General features: G+C 40.2%; 2 protein-coding genes across 4 annotated transcripts in view; one reads left to right on the top strand and one right to left on the bottom strand.

The window, feature by feature from the left end:
• Positions 1-7,809, top strand: part of ME1 (malic enzyme 1) — a 330,426-nt gene extending 322,617 nt beyond the window's left edge. The window contains exons 13-14 of the mRNA XM_037894397.2: positions 1,526-1,624; positions 6,135-7,809. Of these exons, the coding sequence (XP_037750325.1) occupies positions 1,526-1,624; positions 6,135-6,302 (267 nt within the window). The 3' untranslated portion in view covers positions 6,303-7,809. The remainder of the gene's footprint in view (positions 1-1,525; positions 1,625-6,134) is intronic.
• Positions 7,810-10,735: 2,926 nt separating this feature from the next.
• Positions 10,736-19,322, bottom strand: part of RWDD2A (RWD domain containing 2A) — a 14,407-nt gene continuing 5,820 nt past the window's right edge. For 2 of the 3 annotated variants that reach the window (XM_043542572.1, XM_043542573.1), the window contains 2 exons: positions 18,372-18,595; positions 13,107-14,075 (listed from right to left, as the gene is read on the bottom strand). In XM_043542572.1, coding sequence (XP_043398507.1) covers positions 13,398-14,075; positions 18,372-18,572 — 879 coding nt within the window. In that variant the 5' untranslated portion in view covers positions 18,573-18,595 and the 3' untranslated portion in view covers positions 13,107-13,397. Of the gene's footprint in view, positions 14,076-18,371; positions 18,596-19,322 lie in introns of all 3 variants that reach the window. The other variant, XM_037894396.2, reaches the window with a different exon arrangement.

The raw sequence follows: 19,322 nt of genomic DNA, 5'->3' as shown, positions 1-19,322 counted from the left end.
GCCAAAATTTGCCTGAGACCACTATGGTTCTGGCTCAGATCAGCATATTCCCTGCAAAGAATCACATAGCTCCATCCCATGTACTCACAACACTGATCTGGCGACTACGTCCCAACAATGTTCAGAAAGGGATGCAGTTTGTGACCCCATTGGCATCCAGAGCTCTTGTCATGGACACATCCAGCATGGATTGAGAATCCCACTTGGAGCAACTGCAGATTCAAAGGGCTTGGTTTTCAGAAGAAACTAAACTACACATAAACATCTAAGATCTCAAGGCCATTAGACTGGCGTGCATGGCATTCCTCCCAGACCTGTAACCCTCAACAGTGCAGATACTGACAGAAAATATATTCTCAGAATATCAATTAGTATGGATCCCTCTTTAGGTGCACATGTCACCCAGGCCTGCAAGTTTGGTCCAATGAGGCCACGGTACCTTTTGCTCCCATGTGGCTGGTACTTCATGCTCCCATGCGAAGACAAAGGTTGGAGCAGTCCCAACCCTCCCTCAGTTTCCTCACAACTTGAAGCCCATGTTAACTGAGGACTCCAAAAGCAGGGATGGAGGGCAGGTTTGTGGGATCCACACTGACTGCAACATCTCAAAGAGCCACAGTTACTGTAGGATAAATAATACTCTTTCTTCTTTGAATATGTCAGTGTGGATTCCACTGTAGGTGAGGGCAAGCAGTAACTTTTTCAGAACAGTGCGTATGAAGAGTATCGGCTGCATCAGTCCAACAGAGATTGGACTACAGCTCTCCAAAATTTTGCATCTGATCTGGCAGCCAAATCCAGTGGGTAATGCTTGAAGACACATGAGTAGCTTGCTCCATGAAGCAACTTTGCAGATCTCAGATATTGGTATGTTGTGGAAGCCTGCTGAGGATGCCACTTGATCACTGGTGGAGTGAGCTCTAATAGTGAGAGAGGTGCATATATTGTGTTATCCATTTTAAGAGTCTCTGGGATGAAAGGGCTTGACCTTTGGACCAGTCAGCTATAACCACAAATAGACGTGGGGCCATTCTGAAAGATTTGGTCCTGTCAGAATAACACTGAAGAGCCCTGGACATATCCAAGCTCTGGAGCTTCTTCTCCTCTTGTGTGGCATGTGGTTTTGGAAAGAACACAGGTAGGTTGATGGATTGATTCAAATGAAATTCTGAAACCACCTTGGTAAGGAATTTGGCTTGAGGTCTCAGTACCACATAGTCTCTGTGAAACACGGTGTATACAGAAGAAAAACAATAAATAAAGTAGTAAGAAAACAAAAGCACAGGAATAACTAAAAATCAATACACATTTAAAGAAAATATGAAAATACATGCATGTATTTAATGGCAATTTTATTTTCTACAAAATATTACATTTAAGAACTGTGACCAGCAGTGCTGTGTAGAGAACTTTGTATCTGGCAAAATCAGAAAGTGTACTTACTACGAAAGTTACTTTTGAACTGATTTACTGTAAAGTAGGCTTGTGGGTTTAAAATTAAATCTACCTTCTGCTTTATTTCTAGGTGATAGCTCAACAGGTTTCAAAGAAACATTTAGAGGAGGGTCGTCTCTACCCTCCATTAGTTACTATTCGAGATGTGTCACTGAAAATTGCTGTGAAGGTAAGTGATTTTAGTTCATTCTGCAGCCTCTCTCTATTACCCACACACTTTGTATATGTTACAATTAGATTAGGTAAGTAAAATATTTTCAGAATTCATTACTCATTTTAAATCAATCTTGATACGAAGCAAGCAGAGTGTATTTTAAAATTTCAAATTCATACAGTTCAGGCATAGGAGTGAAGGAACTGAAAATATTTTATACTCAGTGTTCAATTACAGGTGACTACAGTAGAATGATGTTTCTACTGCTTTCTCTGTTCTCTGGTTAGTTGCATGTTCTGTTCACAGCACCTGATCCATGAAGATTGGAGCCATGAAATCCTATACTGTCAATAGTTTTCTATCCTTTAGTTGCCTTTCAGAAGAATAAATGCCTTCTCACATGCCAGCCTCCTCCTCCTTTTGGCCTACTGCTGCTTGATTTTGTTCCAATCCTCCTTATCTTGACCCATCAGAACAAATAGTGGTTTTTTTGTGAAGTCAGATATGTTTTTCATGCATGGATTTTGCCAAATTGACTCCACTATGTCGGTAGCTTATAAAGTGCCCAAAGTAATTTGATAACCCATAGATTTGGAAGCACTGAAAAATAACAGACTTAGCCCCAGTTCTACCTTCCCTGTGGCTTTTTGTCTCCCATGAGTTCTCAGTTTTATTTCTGAGTGGGTTATCATGCTATAGATAATCCCATTTACTGAACAACCTTTTGGAAGAGCAATGTTGTCAGTAGCTCCCTATCTGTGGAATGGTTCCCTTTGATTCATTTGGTAACAGGATCCCAGGTACATATGAAAAGCCTTGTTGTAGTTCAGTTCTTTTCAGGCTGATAATAGCTGTTTTCCATAGATGTCAAAACATCTCTAAGCAGACTTCTCAGGCTAAAATCAGACTGCCTTTGTGCTTGGCAAATCCTTTCAAAAAGTGATGGAAACTCTCCTCCTCTATTCGCTGTGACAGAATTAATCTTTTTAACTTAGGTGCAAAATTTAATGGAAAAAAATTGAAAATGTGTAACTTGATAAATTCATTTCTGGTCTGATCTCTCTCCTAGTTGGAGCTATGCTCTAGGAATTATTTTTTGGGGAAGTTCTATGGCTTGTGTTATACAGGAAACCAGACCAGGTGATCACTGTGGTCCCTTCTGGCCTTCAAATCTATGAACGCTTGGGCTGTGCCTATTTTCCAGCAAATACTGGAAGCAGTTCAGGCTTGTAGGCAGGGCTCGGCCATATCTTTCTGCGTTTAAGCTAGATGAACATTTCCAAAGATATATTGAAATACTGAATTTCTATTAGGAGAGACATTTAAACTTTAACAGTAATGACTTATTCAGTGGTGATAATTGTATGCCTGGACCCAAAGAGGATCTCTTGTGGAAATGCCCAAAGAACTTCAGAGGGGGCAGGTTGGGGTCAAGGTCAATCCCTGAAAGCAAATCACAAGGTAACAGCTGTCCCATTTGGGATCATAGCCTCTCCCCAAGCCTAAGACATCTGTGATATAGAGAGGCAGCAATAAGGAGGAGAAAGATGGTTCGCCCTTCCCTAGAAATAGAAGGTTTAATCTGTTTGGGGAGTAAAGAATGCTGCATGTTGGGGGTGGGAGGAAGAGAGAGAGCACATGTGCACAGACACAGATTTTCTCAGCCAGCTGATTCCCTTTCTGTTCAAGAGGCCACTGTGGAAAATGAGTGGGGTTCAGATTTCTTCTGAATTCAGTTTTTCTGTAGCCATGTATGCTTTGGTTATGCCATGTTTTGTTTTCATTTAAGATTTCCCAGGAATGTAATGAGGTTTATAACAAAAATTGAAGAATCGGTGAAAATTGGTGGGGGGAAAAACTTCAGTTTTCTGGGTTAATATTGGGGGATGGGAGGACAGAAAAGCAGCAAATAGAAAAAGGTAAGATTATTCTGACCCAGCTCCCTCCTCTGGAAGGAAAGATGGCAGCTTGGTAATCTGGGTAGCCTGGGTTACTAAGACAGAGTGGGCTGGAAGTGGAGAACATAAGGGTGCCATCTTCTAAGGCTCCCTCCTCTAGCTCTTCTGCTTCCAGGCCTGCTCCAGAAGGAGAGATGGTGGCTCTGGTACCTAGGCCATCCAGGTTACTGAGCCACCATCTCTCCTCCTGGGAGCAGAGAACTGGGTCTGGGAATTTCAGCAAGTTTTACTGGGTTTTTTTAGGACTCAAGTACTGACATACCCATGGATGTGTAGGTGTATCTTCCACTATGTTGTCTGTCTTTAAGTGGCTCACATTTACGCTTTGACTAATTGATTAATAATAAACATTTCTACTCAATGTAGTATATTAGATTTTCTTAACATAATCAGTATTTTCATGTATGTGAGTGGTCCAAAATTCAGGTGAAAATTGGTAAAAAATACAAATAACTTTTGTCCAACCTGGGAATCTTTTGGCAAAAACAGCAGAAACCAAAAACAAAAGGCCTTAGTAATGCAGCACTTGATTCAACTATCTATGGAGAAGTTAGAAGCTTTTAATCAGCATTTAATCAGGTGCTTTTCCCAATCATCACTAAAACAAAGCCCACACACTGGTGTAGGATCAAAACTCACCATTTCTTGGAGATTTAGCTTTACTAAGAAAGATATTGTCAATTATGGCAAACCTTAACAGCTCTGGTCACATCTAGTGGCTGTTGAGCCTTTAAGCAAAATGAAGCAAGAAATATTTCATCTGAAAAGGAAGAGTTAACCTTTGCAAAAGATGATCGAAGTACAAAGAAAGAATTACCTTCTTCGTGTAGAAAAGGCTTGTATCTTCTTAAAAGCAGAGATTTCACTTCTTTCTTCCTTGTGTGAAGGGGGGGACTATTTTGCCCACTGCCGCCATAAAAGCTAGGATGTTACTGGATAAAAGGGAGCAATCCATTTGTACCACCAGAGATAAACTTACAAGAGATACTGGGGGAATTCTGCACCAAAAAATCCAAAATTCTGCATATTTTGTCAAAATAATGCAATATAATCACACAAGTTTCACTTATTTTGGTAATTTATTTAAACTACCGTACAGGAAAAAAAAAAATCACAATAACTGTTCAGAATTTCCTAAACACATGAAAGTTACAAATAGTTGGTAACCTATACCTTGCATTCCAGTTATAATCCAGGATTTCCATTTAAAATTACCTTACTTTTATTTTGGTGTTTAAAGTGACATTCTACTTTACAGAACACCAAATTGCTCAGACTTTCACATATGAAAGTCATACAGTTTTGCCAATCATTGTGCTGCAATTTTTTAAATGGTTAAGTACAATCGATCCCGAGCTGTAATCTAACCCCATTGTGCCTCTCTGGCACAGGAAAAAAAGTGAGAAAGCACATAGATCTTCCTAGAAAAAAGAAAAGGAGTACTTGTGGCACCTTAGAGACTAACAAATTTAGTCTCTAAGGTGCCACAAGTACTCCTTTTCTTTTTGCGGATACAGACTAACACGGCTACTACTCTGAAACCAGACCTTCCTAGCTGAGGATTCAGTTACTGTCATTTACAGTAAGGCTCCTTTACACCACTCTAAAACAACGAGGAGTCCGGTAGCACCTTAAAGACTAACGGATTTATTTGGGTATAAGCTTTTGTGGGTAAAAAAAACCACTTCTTCAGATGCATAGAAGATGCATCTGAAGAATTCCATGCATCTGAAGAAGTGGGTTTTTTTACCCTCGAAAGCTTATACCCAGATAAATCTGTTAGTCTTTAAGGTGCCACCGGACTCCTCCTTGTTTTTGTGGATACAGACTAACATGGCTACCCCTCTGATAATTTACACCACTCTGGCAAGGCAAAGGAGCCTTAATTGACTAAGAATGGAAACAATTAACTAACAATGGGAACAGAAGCAGCCTGCCTGCTTAGTTACATTTCTGCTCTGCCTCAGGGACAGAGCCTGCTTCACACAGCCCTATGCCTTCAAGCCCGGAATGCAGCAAGAGGGACAGAGTGAATCTCTCTCACTCCTTCACACACAGGCATGCGCTCAGCCCTACCCCCTTAACATGTCTCCATGGATGCACGCATGCCCAGCCTCCCGCCTCCCTCCCATGGTGATCTGCTCTCTGCTGCCAGCTGCTCCCAGCAGATGCACCCAGGCTGCTGGGAAAGGGGTGTGTGTTCCCCACAGATTTCTTTGCTCCCCCATTTTTCTGCAGGGGAGCCAAGAAATCTGCAGAAGGTATCCATTCTGTGCCCCTGCGGAGGCACAGAATTCCCCCAGGAGTAAAGAGAGTGAGAAGGCCACAGATGCACCAACATAGCTTTTCAGAAAATTTTGCACAACCTTTGTTAATCCCTTCCTCATAATATATTGGGCCTGATCCACAACTGATGTAAATTCATCTAAATCTGTTGTTTTACACCAGCAGAAGATCTGGTATCTTATGTTAAATGTTGAGCTATCATCATTTCTACTTTTACTTTTGGAACAGCACTGCAATAAACTTAACAGGTTGTAATTGTCAACTTGGTTGTGTTTTTCCAGATTGCAGAACAAGCCTACAGCAATAAGACAGCATCTTTCTATCCTGAGCCTGAAGACAAGGAAGCATTCATCCGCTCACATGTTTATAGCACTGATTATGACAACTTTATGGTGGACTCTTATGTCTGGCCCAAGGAAGCCATGAAAATACAGACCGGAAATCTTTAATAGAAAATGAACAAGGTAGCAGAAGTTGAAAGAGTTCAAATACTTATTACTTTTTTGTCTGTTAAATCTAAAAAATTTTTTTTAAAAAATCTTTAATAGAAAATGAACAAGGTAGCAATAGTTGAGTTCAAATATTTAGTAGTTTTCTGTTAAATCTAAAAATTGTTTTTTTAATATGCTGAAAACTTTTACAATAAGACTAATTTTTTCTTTAAAACTTTGTACTTTTATTTCAAATTAGTTGATTAAGCTGCTAAAATAACTACACAAGAATAAAAATCAATTTGGGCAATGGACTTTTGGCAACTGTTTCCCTTTTTTCCTTTGATTTTCAGCTGGAATATTACAGAACATATTTATTATGGAGAATCACATCTCTATACATTTCTGACGTATTACAATACATTGTAATAGAGAACTAAATCCTGCTCTCACTGATGCCACTAACTTCAGTGAAATCAGGATTATGTCCAAACTGACAAACAGTATGGCAGAGACTAAATAACCTAAGAATGCACAATCTGTTTAATTAAGGAAAGGCACCGTACAATTTGCATGTAAAATAGTTATATTATTATCTTTAAATAAAAATAATGAAAACATTTTTGTTTTAAAACATGGTAAATGTAGAATATTTTTCCCTAGGAAAAACTGTATGCACATTTGCAATCAAGCAGGTGTAATGGCAGCTGTCGAGAGAAAGTTTTCTAATGAGAGAAGCTAATGAATATCCCTTCAAAGCCTACATATATCTCCCTCTAGTGATTGAGTGGTTTTTTTACTAATATATATTAGCTATGTTAATCTTCAGTATTCATTTCACTAAAATGGAAGTGTCCATAGCACATGTTAAATATATAACCATGTCTTCCAAAACGTTACATAGTTATGTGATTTATTTACCCGTTCATTTCTGTTAAATTATGTATTTGGTTTAGTTTTACATTTTTTATATCTTTTAAACTTGTAAGACTTCATCCCCCCCATGTGAAATAACAGCTACTCTGATATTTGGTACACTTCAGTAGTGTGGTTCTCTGACTTGAGGCTCATGAAAATCCTGTGTACTGTATATTCTGGGCATAAAGAGCCTATTAAAGGGTTGTGAATAGGACTCTTTTTATAACTAAATATTTTGTAGACAGCCATACTGACATTAGCCATCTGCTGAGCAGGCCAGCTGTGCATCTCTGTATTAAACCCTTATGTGTGCACGCTCTTTATATACAATTTATAAATCTTTGAATATTTCAGGTAGGGTATGTTAAAACACAGACTACCAAAGCAAAAGTTCAGTCTTTATAACCAGTTTCCAGACTATCCAAATAGTTTATCTAAGGAAAAGAAAGCTCTCCAACCCTTTAGAGAGCAAGCACATTTTATTGTTTGACATTCATTGAACACATATTACCCTTTAGCACCTGGCTGTGATGTTCAGTAAATTGTTCGTTTTGATTTCTTTGGCATTGTTCCTAATAAATGCTCAAATAAATTGGTTAGTCTCTAAGGTGCCTTTTCTTTTTATTGTTCCTACAGTAATCCTTAAAATCTCAATGCTGAATTTCAGTAATTTTCCCGACATATCGTTTCATATGAAACTGCTGTGTTCATATCTCATTCTGTACTCTTTATTTATAAGCTCTCAAACAATTAAGAAAATTCTTACCTGGCAATGGCATTTATCCTTGTGTAGACGGGGTTATCGTTGTACACTTGCACTTAATCATGTTGAGACATCAGTCATCACCTGCATTGTTCTGGATTCATTATTGGTCTAGAAATGGCATTTATCAATCAACAATTTCCCTTATACTGGATTAATATGTCCGTCTAGACCATACATGTTATCTTTTCTTAAATAAAATAAAACTACTTGAAAATAATTTTTTAAAACTATCTTGAATACTAAAATGGCTCTATCCCTCTCCCATTTAGATTTTTTGACCATCCCCATCAATTTTCCTACTTTCACTTCCCCTATTATGAACCTTTTTGTTGATTTCCAGTGGTTGAAACTTATTTTAGAGCCTTTCTATACTGTTCCTTTAAAAAAGTACACCACCCACAATATCCTAGGATTAGTAATTACCAACGGTCTTATCAGTGATTTAGGTTTTGTATATAATGTGCATCAGCATGTACTTTGACATTTCACTAGATGGCCGGAAGTAAACTGTTATCGAATTATCCCCCCAACAGAAATGTAAGAGACTTCTAGGGTAATTTGGATAAAATAGAGAGTCTCTCTGCACAGAACCAGAAAAAGGAATTATATTGGTTCAGATGCTCAGGTATGGCCAAGGTGCACTTGACGTAACTATGGAAGGATTGCAAAACTCGCTGTAAATCACTTGTGTCCCCAGATCCTGAGCTGTTTAGTGCCAGGCTGGACCCCTTGATGCTGAGGGCAGTTTAGCAGCCCAAGGAGCCCGTCCAGCAGAAAGCGTCACCAGGATACAGATACCTCAGCCATTCTTTCATGGCTAAACCCTGACTATGCTGACAGGCAAGAAGTGGGATGAATCATGACAGCATTGCTACCCGCCTGAAGCTCTCCCGGCATCGAAGAGAAACGCTGAAGGCTGGATTTGCTGGCTTTATGTTTAGGCTGTTTTGTGCCACTAGAACAGCCCCAATATATCAGATTACGACAGTTTTTTCCATTCATTATACACTCTGAGATCCTGTCCGTATTTTTTTTTTATTTTATCATGTCTTTCACGGTATTGGCTGCAACCATACAAAAAATACTAACATTTCTAATTAAGCAAAGACATTTCTTAATCACCCTTACTGAAAGACTGAAATATTGCTATACATTGTTTCAATTTAGTTGCTATTTTGAAAAATAGCAAAATATTCATTTCAAACATGGTCAGGTGTATTTTACTTCAGATAGGTCAGACCCAGTTAAAGTAGACATTGGTTAATAATTCTCTGGTGTGCTACATGCTCCCAAAAGACAGTGTTTCATGTATATGCAATTCACCTAGAACTGATACCATCACTGAGTGTCTGATTCAATTCAACTAAGTTAATTTTTACAGCTCAATGGCACATCTGATTCCTATGCTGTTGCTTGGAAAAACGAAGCAGCAAAGACAGTGCCTCAGTGGTTCCTGACACACAGACACTTGTATTGTTCAGAAGCATTCTTCTGGTTCGATACACAGTAGGTCAATGGCATGATATTTACTGTGATACTCCACCATCAATGGGAACGCACAAAGAAATCAAATTTCTGAGATTTATCTTATTTAAATGTATTGCATTACACACATACTGCTTCAGGTGAAAGACTGCCATCTAGTGGCACCTTAGAGACTAACAAATTTATTAGAGCATAAGCTTTCGTGGGCTACAGCCCACTTCAGCGGATACATAGAAGTGAACGTATATATATATGTTCACACATACAGATAAGTTGGAAGTTACCATACAAACTGTGAGAGGCTAATTCGTTAAGATGCGCTATTATCAGCAGGAGGAAAAAAAACTTTTGTAGTGATAATCAAGATGGCCAATTTAGACAGTTGACATGAAGGTGTGAGGATACTTAAGGAAATAGATTCAATATGTGTAATGACCTCACAGTCTGTATGGTAACTTCCAACTTATCTGTGTGTATATATATATATTGTGACAAAGCTCTGTCCTTGCCTCCGTGAGTCCCGCATTTCCTGGCGGATTTCGCTAGCCTCAGGGGCTCACTCTGACCCTCCACGTAACCCTTCTCTCTCTAGAGACAAGGGTCACAGTCTACTGAGCCATTTTCATCATAAGCCAGCAAGGGAGGTGAGGAGAAGTTATCCTTCTTTGCACAGTCTCTGTTGTCTCCCAGTCTCAGTGATTAATCAGGGTCCAAAGGTGGGGCAGGGGGCAGCCCAGGCCCACCCTCTACTCCGGGCTCCAGCCCAGGGACCCTAATAGTATCAGCTATGGTAGCTGACCTTTTAGAAACATGACATGTACAATTCCCTGGGCTACTTCCCCCCACAGCAGCCCTGACTTCCTCAAGCTCTACTTCACCCTTACCTCAGGGCCTCCTTCCTTGTGCCTGATATGGTGTGTACTACTCAGCCTCTCCAACAGCGCAACTTCCTCCCACAGCTCCTGACATGCACACCCACCTGACTAACTGGGAGGCTTTTAACTAGTTTCAGCCAGCCCCTGACTGGCTTCAGGTGTCCCAATCAACCTAGCATTCTCCCTGCCTTCTGGAAAGTTCTTAATTGACCTGGAGCAGCTGCCATTTCACTTATCCTGGTACCAGGGATTTGTTTAGCCTGGAGCTAATATATCTAGCTCCCACTACTTTTCTATAACTGGCCTTGCCCCGTCACATTATATATATATATATATATATATAATATTACTATATGTTCCATTCTATGCATCCGATGAAGTGGGCTGTAGCCCACGAAAGCTCATGCTCTAATAAATTTGTTAGTCTCTAAGGTGCCACAAGTACTCCTGTTCTTTTTGCGGATACAGACTAACACGGCTGCTACTCTGAAACCTGCCATCTAGTGAATCACTAACACCACTTCCTGCAACAGTGTGTGTCATCTGACAAATCTACTATAGCCAGGTACTGCCTTGGTTTGTGAGACAGACAGAATGACAGATCCAAGGGGTATGGCTACAGAATGCAGAGAAGAACTGATAAAGTATACACTAGCCATGTATGTATTAAATAGATAAAGAAAAAAGGCAAATCCAAGCCCCATGCATTTATTATTTTTTACAGTACCCAAAAGAATGCAAGGCATCTCACAGTACAGCTACAAATCTCAGGTTTTAGAGTAGCAGCCGTGTTAGTCTGTATCCGTAAAAACAAAAGGAGTACTTGTGGCACCTTAGAGACTAACAAATTTATTAGAACAGAAGCTTTCGTGAGCCACAGCTCACTTCATCGGATGCATTCAGTGGAAAATATAGTGGGGAGATTTTATATACACAGAGAACATGAAACAATGGGTGTTACCATACACACTGTAACACGAGTGATCAGGAAAGGTGAGCTATTACCAGCACTGCATGCATCCCATGAAGTGAGCTATAGCTCACAAAAGCTTATGCTCAAATAAATTTGTTAGTCTCTACGATGCTACAAGTCCTCCTTTTCTTTTTACCAGCAGGCGAGCGGGGTGGGGAGGAGAAACCTTTTGTAGTGATAATCAAGGTGGGCCATTTCCAGCACTTTACAAGAACAGGAGGAGAAATAAACAAGGGGAAATAGTTTTACTTTGTGTAATGACCCATCCACTCCCAGTCTTTATTCAAGCCTAAGTTAATTGTATCCAGTTTGCAGATTAATTCCCATTCAGCAGTCTCTCATTGAAGTCTGTTTTTGAAGTTTTTTGGTTGAAGAATTGCCACTTTTAGGTCTGTAATCGAGTGACCAAAGAGACTGAAGTGTTCTCCGAGTGGTTTTTGAATCTCACAAGCCTTGGCCAGAACAGCTAAAAGCTAATATAACTGGGGAGTAACAAGACAGGAGATGGAAAGGAAAGGATAGACAAATTGATAACACAATAAAATTAAATGGTTTTTGAGCAAAGGCTAGGCCATAAAGGAATAAATGGGTGGTATTTTTTTCAAAATTTTGTTTTAGTAAGAAATAAAATGTTAGTTGGCTCATTTCTTATGCACTTTAAAAATGGTTTTAATACAGGCTTTACAGAGCAGGCCAGGGTGCTGCACAGACTAAAGCATGGAGCAGAGTAGTCTATTTTTGTTGTTAATGCAAAATAATTGGAGTGTGCAGCCCCTTCAACCCTCCTCTTCCCCACCCAAGCCCATACAAAAAAGTTACTACAGGCCTAGACCTGAAGAAACTACCAAGTGTCATGCGGGTGAGGCGCCAGACAGACTACATAATTCTGAATACTATAGTGTGAGATTGTGCAATTCGCAACCACTGCCTTGCAGGCTGCCTCATGGACCAAGAGGTGATAAATGTTGATTGTATGGTATCAGATGTAGATTTAACAGTCATTTACACAAGTAAATATTTAAACCTCAAAAGCTTATGATTAAGGCCCTTCGTTTTGGGGTTTTATTTTATTTAATTTTTCCCAGGAATTTCTGTGTTTGTTACTACAACTACCAAAAGCAGATGAAAATGATTGCAAAAAAACTATTAATTTTTTTAGGGTAATAGCAGGATTTATTTCAGAGGATGGAAGGACAGGGGGAAAAGTATACAGTAAATTAATGCTTTGATGAACGGAATTCAGTGTGGTTTGCTGCAGAACTAAAACAGCACTCAAAACACAATGCCACTTCTGAGTTTAACAATATATCTCTAAACTCCAAATAAAATATTTCATTTGAATAAACAGTTTACTGTTGTAGACTTAGAACTATTAGCCTATAACTATTTACATTTAATAATTGGGCCACACCATTTGCAGCGCATACACTCAGCTTCACCCTTTTCTGCTGTTTTGGGGTTTTTTAAACTTTTGAATACTTCCTTGTGTTCTGAAACATATTTTAGTTTTCTTCCAATTTTAGTGAGTAAAATCTTCCAATCGTTATCTGCTAACAGCTTGAAATGTGCACGTGGTGAGCATAAGATTCATCAGGACGTTCAGATGCGCAGGCGCTTCAGAGCTTGCATGCATGCCTGTTTGTTTATTGTGTGTATATCTTCTACACTAATACATTGCCTTACTTCAACAGGCAGCTTTGCATATACACACAGACTAATGTATTATTGTAATACAATACATTGCATGAGATATATGTATTTTCCTAATACAACAAGTTATTTTTTATATATTTGAATGATACAAAAGTAGGTCAAAAATCAGAAAAAAAAAACTAATACTTTTGAAAACCCATGATTTTTTTCAGTAAAAATTGGTTTAAACTGAAAACAAAGGGTCTTATTTATGATGTATTTAAAACAAAAGCAAAAGGGTTTATCCTTGCACCATGATTTTACTTTACATAGTTTCCATTCTTATAATAGCTATAAGCACAGTATACCAATTTCACTCAGTTTTTAATTATAGTATATCCATGAATGAACTTAAAAAAATCATTTGTAATGTGCAAAATTAAAACTATCTATACAATTGATTGTTAATTGTCTGACTGTTTGCCTTCAACACCAAATAATAATTGAAAAATATGTTCACTTTGATGCTGTTTAAGGAATTCTAAGAATTGGCCAAGATCCATGTGATAGTCATTCCTCAGTCCATAATCACCATGTGCCTGGAATTGTAAATCTTCAAAAGTATGAAAGAGATGAAGCTTCTCCCCATTTCCTTCCGTTTCCATACTCTCAACATGTTTGCAGGAAATGTGTTTCCAGTTAGGATATCTAATAACATGCCAAAACTCCTCAGCGTTTTCTTTGAGCCCCTCCACACAGATGATACCAGGTTTCCCTGTTAGGCAGAAACCAGTCAAATTTAATTGCTTTGCGCAATCAAAGATTTTCTTTTTCAGTTCCTGTCTATATATATGATGGCTATAGATCCACATTCGATGAAAAATTATTTTTACTGCCTTTTCTTTTGGAGAAGTTTCAGAAGAGACATCACTGTTTTGGAAATAAGATGCACTGTTGTCTCGTACCCACTGCACAGCTGCACATACACACAGTTCACCTGAATCCAAAGAACTGATGTGAGAAGTGAGATGTTTATTGAGCTGCAGTTGATTCTGTCTGTTTAGTGCATCTGATCTTGCAAATAGTTCCAGTGCTGAATGAGGGTAGCTGTGAGGCAAGGATACATGCAAGTCTACTTTTACCTTAAAATTAAGGGGGGAGGAAAGAGAGAAACATGAAATCAGATCTACAAGTACTGAAATGCATATTACAGTAACAGGAATTTCAGGAACCATATCCTGCACTCCACACAGGAATGCCTCAGCTAACACCCATTGTTTCATGTTCTCTGTGTATATAAATCTCCTCACTGTATTTTCCACTGAATGCATCTGACGAAGTGAGCTGTAGCTCACGAAAGCTTATGCTCAAATAAATTGGTTAGTCTCTAAGGTGCCACAAGTCCTCCTTTTCTTTTTGCGAATACAGACTAACACGGCTGCTACTCTGAAACCTATCAGCTAATGACAGTTTAGAAAGTTACTTACAGCAGTAATCCTCGGGGATAGGGAGACTGCTGGTATGTTTCCATACGCAGCCCATAGGTCTCCTCCTCTCCCCCACAAAGGGTTTAAAGTAGACTCACCCTCCTTTAGATATGCCTTTCTCTGCCAAGGAAATAAGATATGATCAAATAAAATTGCCACAACCTAAAAAAAATAGCATATTTTCTTCTTGGTCATGGATCCCTTCATCTCTTTTTGGCTGTTCTCTTTACTTTGTCCCAGCTCACTGTGTCCATGCCTGCAACATCCCCATCATGTGGTTGATCTTTCTTGCTTCATAGACTAATGTTGCAAGTCTGTAGTAGGCAAGTGGTTATCCCTGAAGAGAAGCTGGAGTACGACTGCACATGTTCTTAGGTGGCTGTGCTGAGCATAGCTAGGCAGAGCAGGCAGCTGCATCAATGTAAACTGCAATTCCAGAAAGAGCCATAGGGGCAAGTGACTTTCAAGAATCCTGCTATTACTCTGTTTTTGTAATAGCGCAGGGGTCGGCAACCTTTCAGAAGTGGTGTGCCGAGTCTTCATTTATTCCCTCTAATTTAAGGTTTCGCGTGCCAGTAATACATTTTAACGATTTTAGAAGAGCTCTCTCTATAAGTCTATATTATGTAATGAAACTATTGTTGTATGTAAAGGAAACAAGGTTATTAAAATGTTTAAAAAGCTTCATTTAAAATTAAATTAAAATGCAGATCTTATCAGTTTAGTGCAGTGGTTCTTAACCTGGGGTGCAAGACGCCCTTTCTGGGGTGCGAGACATGCGAGATTTTTTTAGAAGGTAAATCATCGAAAACACAAATTAAGCACAGGCACATAAGTACAACTACTTTGTTTCATCAAACCTATGTATTTATTAACATTAGACATATTTTAACAATTACTGTAATATGCAAACAAAGTTAAGTTTTTAAGTTTTCAACTTTTTAAGCTAATTGTAGTGTAATTTTTGATAAGGGGTGAGAGAACATATTTTGAGAACTCCAGACCGTCAGCGGGCTGAGCGGGGCCGGGTGTAGTGTATTAAATTGCTCCCCATAGGAATGTGCTACTTACAGCTGCCAGTCCTGATGATCTGAGCAGCATGGTAAGGGGATGGGGAACTGGGGTGGTTGGATAGGCGTGGGAGTCCCAGGGGGCCTGTCAGGGGTCGGGGGTGTGGATACGGGTCGGGGCAGTCAGGGGACGGGGGATTGGATGGGGGGTGGGGTTCCGGGAGGGAGCAGGCAGGGGGGCTTGGATGGGTGGAGGGTTCTGATGGGGGCAGTCAGGGGGCAGGGGATCCTCAGAGGGGGTCGTCAGGGGACAAGAAGCGGGGGAGGGGGGGTTGGATGGGTCAGGGATTATGAGGGGGGCAGTCAGGGGCAGGAAGTGGGCCAGCTGTTTGGGGAGGCACAGCCTTCCCTACCCCAGTGTAGTGTATTAAAATTTCTCCGCGTAGGAACGTGCTACTTACAGCGTACTACTTAGGGCTGCCAGTCTTGGTGCTCCGCAAATAGCACGTTCCTATGGGGAGAAATTTAATACACTACACCAGCGGACAGAACCCCAGACCGGCGGTGGCTGAGCGGCTCAGCCCGCTGCCGGCCTGGGGTTCCGTCCGCTGGCTCCTGCCAGCCGGGGTCCCGGCCACCGGCCCTGCTCAGCCCGCTGCCGGCCTGGGGTTCCGTCCGCCGGCTCCTGCCAGCCGGGGTCCCGGCCACCGGCCCTGCTCAGCCTGCTGCCGGCCTGGGGTTCCATCCGCCGGCTCCTGCCAGCCGGGGTCCCGGCCACCGGCCCTGCTCAGCCCGCTGCCGGCCTGGGGTTCCGTCCGCCGGCTCCTGCCAGCCGGGGTCCCGGCCACCGGCCCTGCTCAGCCCGCTGCCGGCCTGGGGTTCCGTCCGCCGGCTCCTGCCAGCCAGGGTCCCGGCCACCGGCCCTGCTCAGCCCGCTGCCGGCCTGGGGTTCCGTTGACCCAGGCTGGCAGCAAGCTGAGCAGGGGCGGTGGTTGGAACCCCGGCTGGCAGCAGCGTGCCAGTAAAAATCGGCTCGCGTGCTGCCGGTTACGAACACCTGTAATAGAGGAATGGCAAGCTCCCGGTGTCTGACAACTTTCCGCACCATCAGATGCTATCTCTCTCTCTCTCTCTCTCTGCACCCACTCACATTCTCATCCACTCACATTCTACTTGTGAGAATGAGAAAGAACTTTCTCAGTTTTACAACTTGCATATGGAGACAAAACACCTGAGGGAAGAGTGGTTATGTAACATAGTGCAACAAGCATCCCGTAGTGGATGCTACTGTCACTCAATTTGACCTCACAAAAAGAAAATGAAAGGTGACTGAAACCTCTCAGTTCTTCATAAACAAAAAAAGCCATCTGTGGTGAAGGAGTGGTGACTGCTATTCAGCGTAATATAGATGAGGCAATTGTAGGCCAACCAATTACTGGAATACTTCGTTCAAGAGATATTTCCATTGTGCAGAATACTACACAAGTAAACAAATGTAAATAATTCTATCTTAAGAACTTGACAGAGCAAGGGTGGACAATATTCTGAAACAAGAATATTCAAACATTGGAATATTTTTAATATATGGATGTCCTATTATAAAAATTAGCTATTATTCCCATTTGTTATCAAAGTATTTCTACCTTAATACCAAAACAGAAGAGCTCTCCTGAGGGTATGGGCTAAATGACCCAAACATTCACAACTTAAATCTGTGGGTGATTCCTGCTATCCTGCAGTTAATCACCTGCTTCTTACATAATTCATAAACTTTCTTCTAATCAGAGCGTGATATGGCATTAACTTTGCAAACACTACATAATCTGGATCTCCACTGTATATATGATTAGACATCTATGACTCACAAACTAGATATTCTTGTTATTTTTCTTTTATCATTTGAAACGACAATGAAATGTTTTGGACCTTATACTAAAAAATGATAAGCACTTCTATTTCCCATTTATATTTGTGGGAGTTGCGAGTACCTTTCAAAGCCCAAATATACCATCAGTTTTTAAGCAGAACTCCCAATGATTATGCTTAAGAACTGTGGCATGATATAGTCTCATCTTGGGCCCACAGTGTTTTAAAAAATCCAAGTCTGGTGATAACAAAATATATTTAATAGAACGCCCTTAACTTAGCCTATCCCTACAATTATTAGGTTCATCAGTAAAAGGGATGAGCTAAAACCTGCATGCCAAAGGTCATATCATCTCCTTACGTACAAAAACGTATAAAGGGAGAAATTTTTTTAAAAACTTTACAAAGATCTCCTTGCCCTGTTTCCCTCACCACTGATGATGCAGCGGGCTTAAGTGGCCATCAGGCCACTGGCCCCCCATGTATCCACCACCTTCCGCCTGCCCAAAGGGGGTGCAAGTTGCAGATTGAAAATTAGAGCTGGGAGGACTTACAGTAGAACTTCAGAGTTAGAAACACCAGAGTTATGAACTGGTGTTTGTAAAGGGGGGGGAGGGCAAATAGAGTACTGTGTTAAACGTAAACTACTAAAAAAATAAAGGAAAAGCAGCATTTTTCTTCTGCATAGTAAAGTTTCAAGCTGTATTAAGTCAAGGTTCAGGTGTAAACTTTTGAAAGAACAACCATAATGTTTTGTTCAGTTATGAACATTTCAGAGTTACAAATAACCTTCATTTCCCAAGGTGTTCGAAATGCTGAGGTTCTACTGTAGGTACGTGTTTGCTGCACTCCATGCCAACCAGCAGAGTGCAGCAGAGGGCCCAAAGGATAATTGAATCCTTTTCTCCTTCAAACAAAACTTATTATTCACTACAAAACATGAACTCTGTGCATTTTTTATGGAGACTATAAATATTTGGTAAAAACACGGCATGGAACATCTTTTTTTGATGACTGCAGTGCAAAACTAAGAAAACTGCATAGTTAAAAACAAAATGTAAATGGAAGTTCTCACCTTTGGTTCATCAATATCAACAGAAATTGAATATGCAATCCGCGGTGGCAGTCCTTCTTTTATATTTTTCAAATACATCTGCACATAAGTAAGAGCATTTTTGTCCTGAAGGCTTATTTCTCCTTTATTAGGAAACATTGAAAAGAGCATTTCCATTTCCAACAGCTGAAGTTCAAGACATTCTTTCATCGTGATAGCCATGTTACAGCTGTAAACCCAGACACCTGAAAATGGAAGAGATCTTATTAGCAATAATGTTTCTGAAACTGTAGCAATAATCTTCTATCAGTCAATATAATCTTTTCGGGTTTTGTCTTATAACAAAAAAAAGAATAATTATGAAAAAAAAAATGAAGTCAGCCATAAAGCTGTTTAATTTCCAAGAGGAAAAAAACCTACATTAAAATGGAGTTAACGTTGAAAGTGCAGAGTAGTTAAAGGATAAAACATTACAGGAATGTTGTTGTGATAGCTGCTTTGGAATCATAGCATATTCAAAGCCTATTACACTGACAGTGACAAGTGCTATAGAATACAGATATAACAATTATAAAGTCAGTATAATAGTATATGTGTATTTATGGGCTTGTTAGCAATTGTATTCCTGGCTAAATGGGTATGATAAAGAATGCTTCCTGCAGGAACTAAAGATAATGGGCATTAATTAATGCAAATATGTAATACTGAAACAATGGGGGTAACTAGTCTTTTGCAGTTTCATCCCCTGGGGAAAAGCAAACATACTGGTCTGACCTGGTACATAGGCTTAGCAGACACAGAATTTGAAAATGTACAAAAATAACTCAGACTCAAGGTACAGCTACACTGCAATAAAAAAAAAAATCCGCGGCACTAAGTCTTAGAGCCCAGGTCAATTGACTTGGGTTCCCAGGGATCCAGCTGCAGGGCTAAAAACTGCAGTATACATGGTCGGGCTGGAGACCAGGCTCT

The sequence above is a fragment of the Chelonia mydas genome, chromosome 3 (genome assembly GCF_015237465.2).
Source record: "Chelonia mydas isolate rCheMyd1 chromosome 3, rCheMyd1.pri.v2, whole genome shotgun sequence".
NCBI lineage: Eukaryota > Metazoa > Chordata > Testudines > Cheloniidae > Chelonia > Chelonia mydas.
Note: the sequence above shows the minus strand (reverse complement) of the source record. Positions and strands in the feature narration are given on the sequence as shown.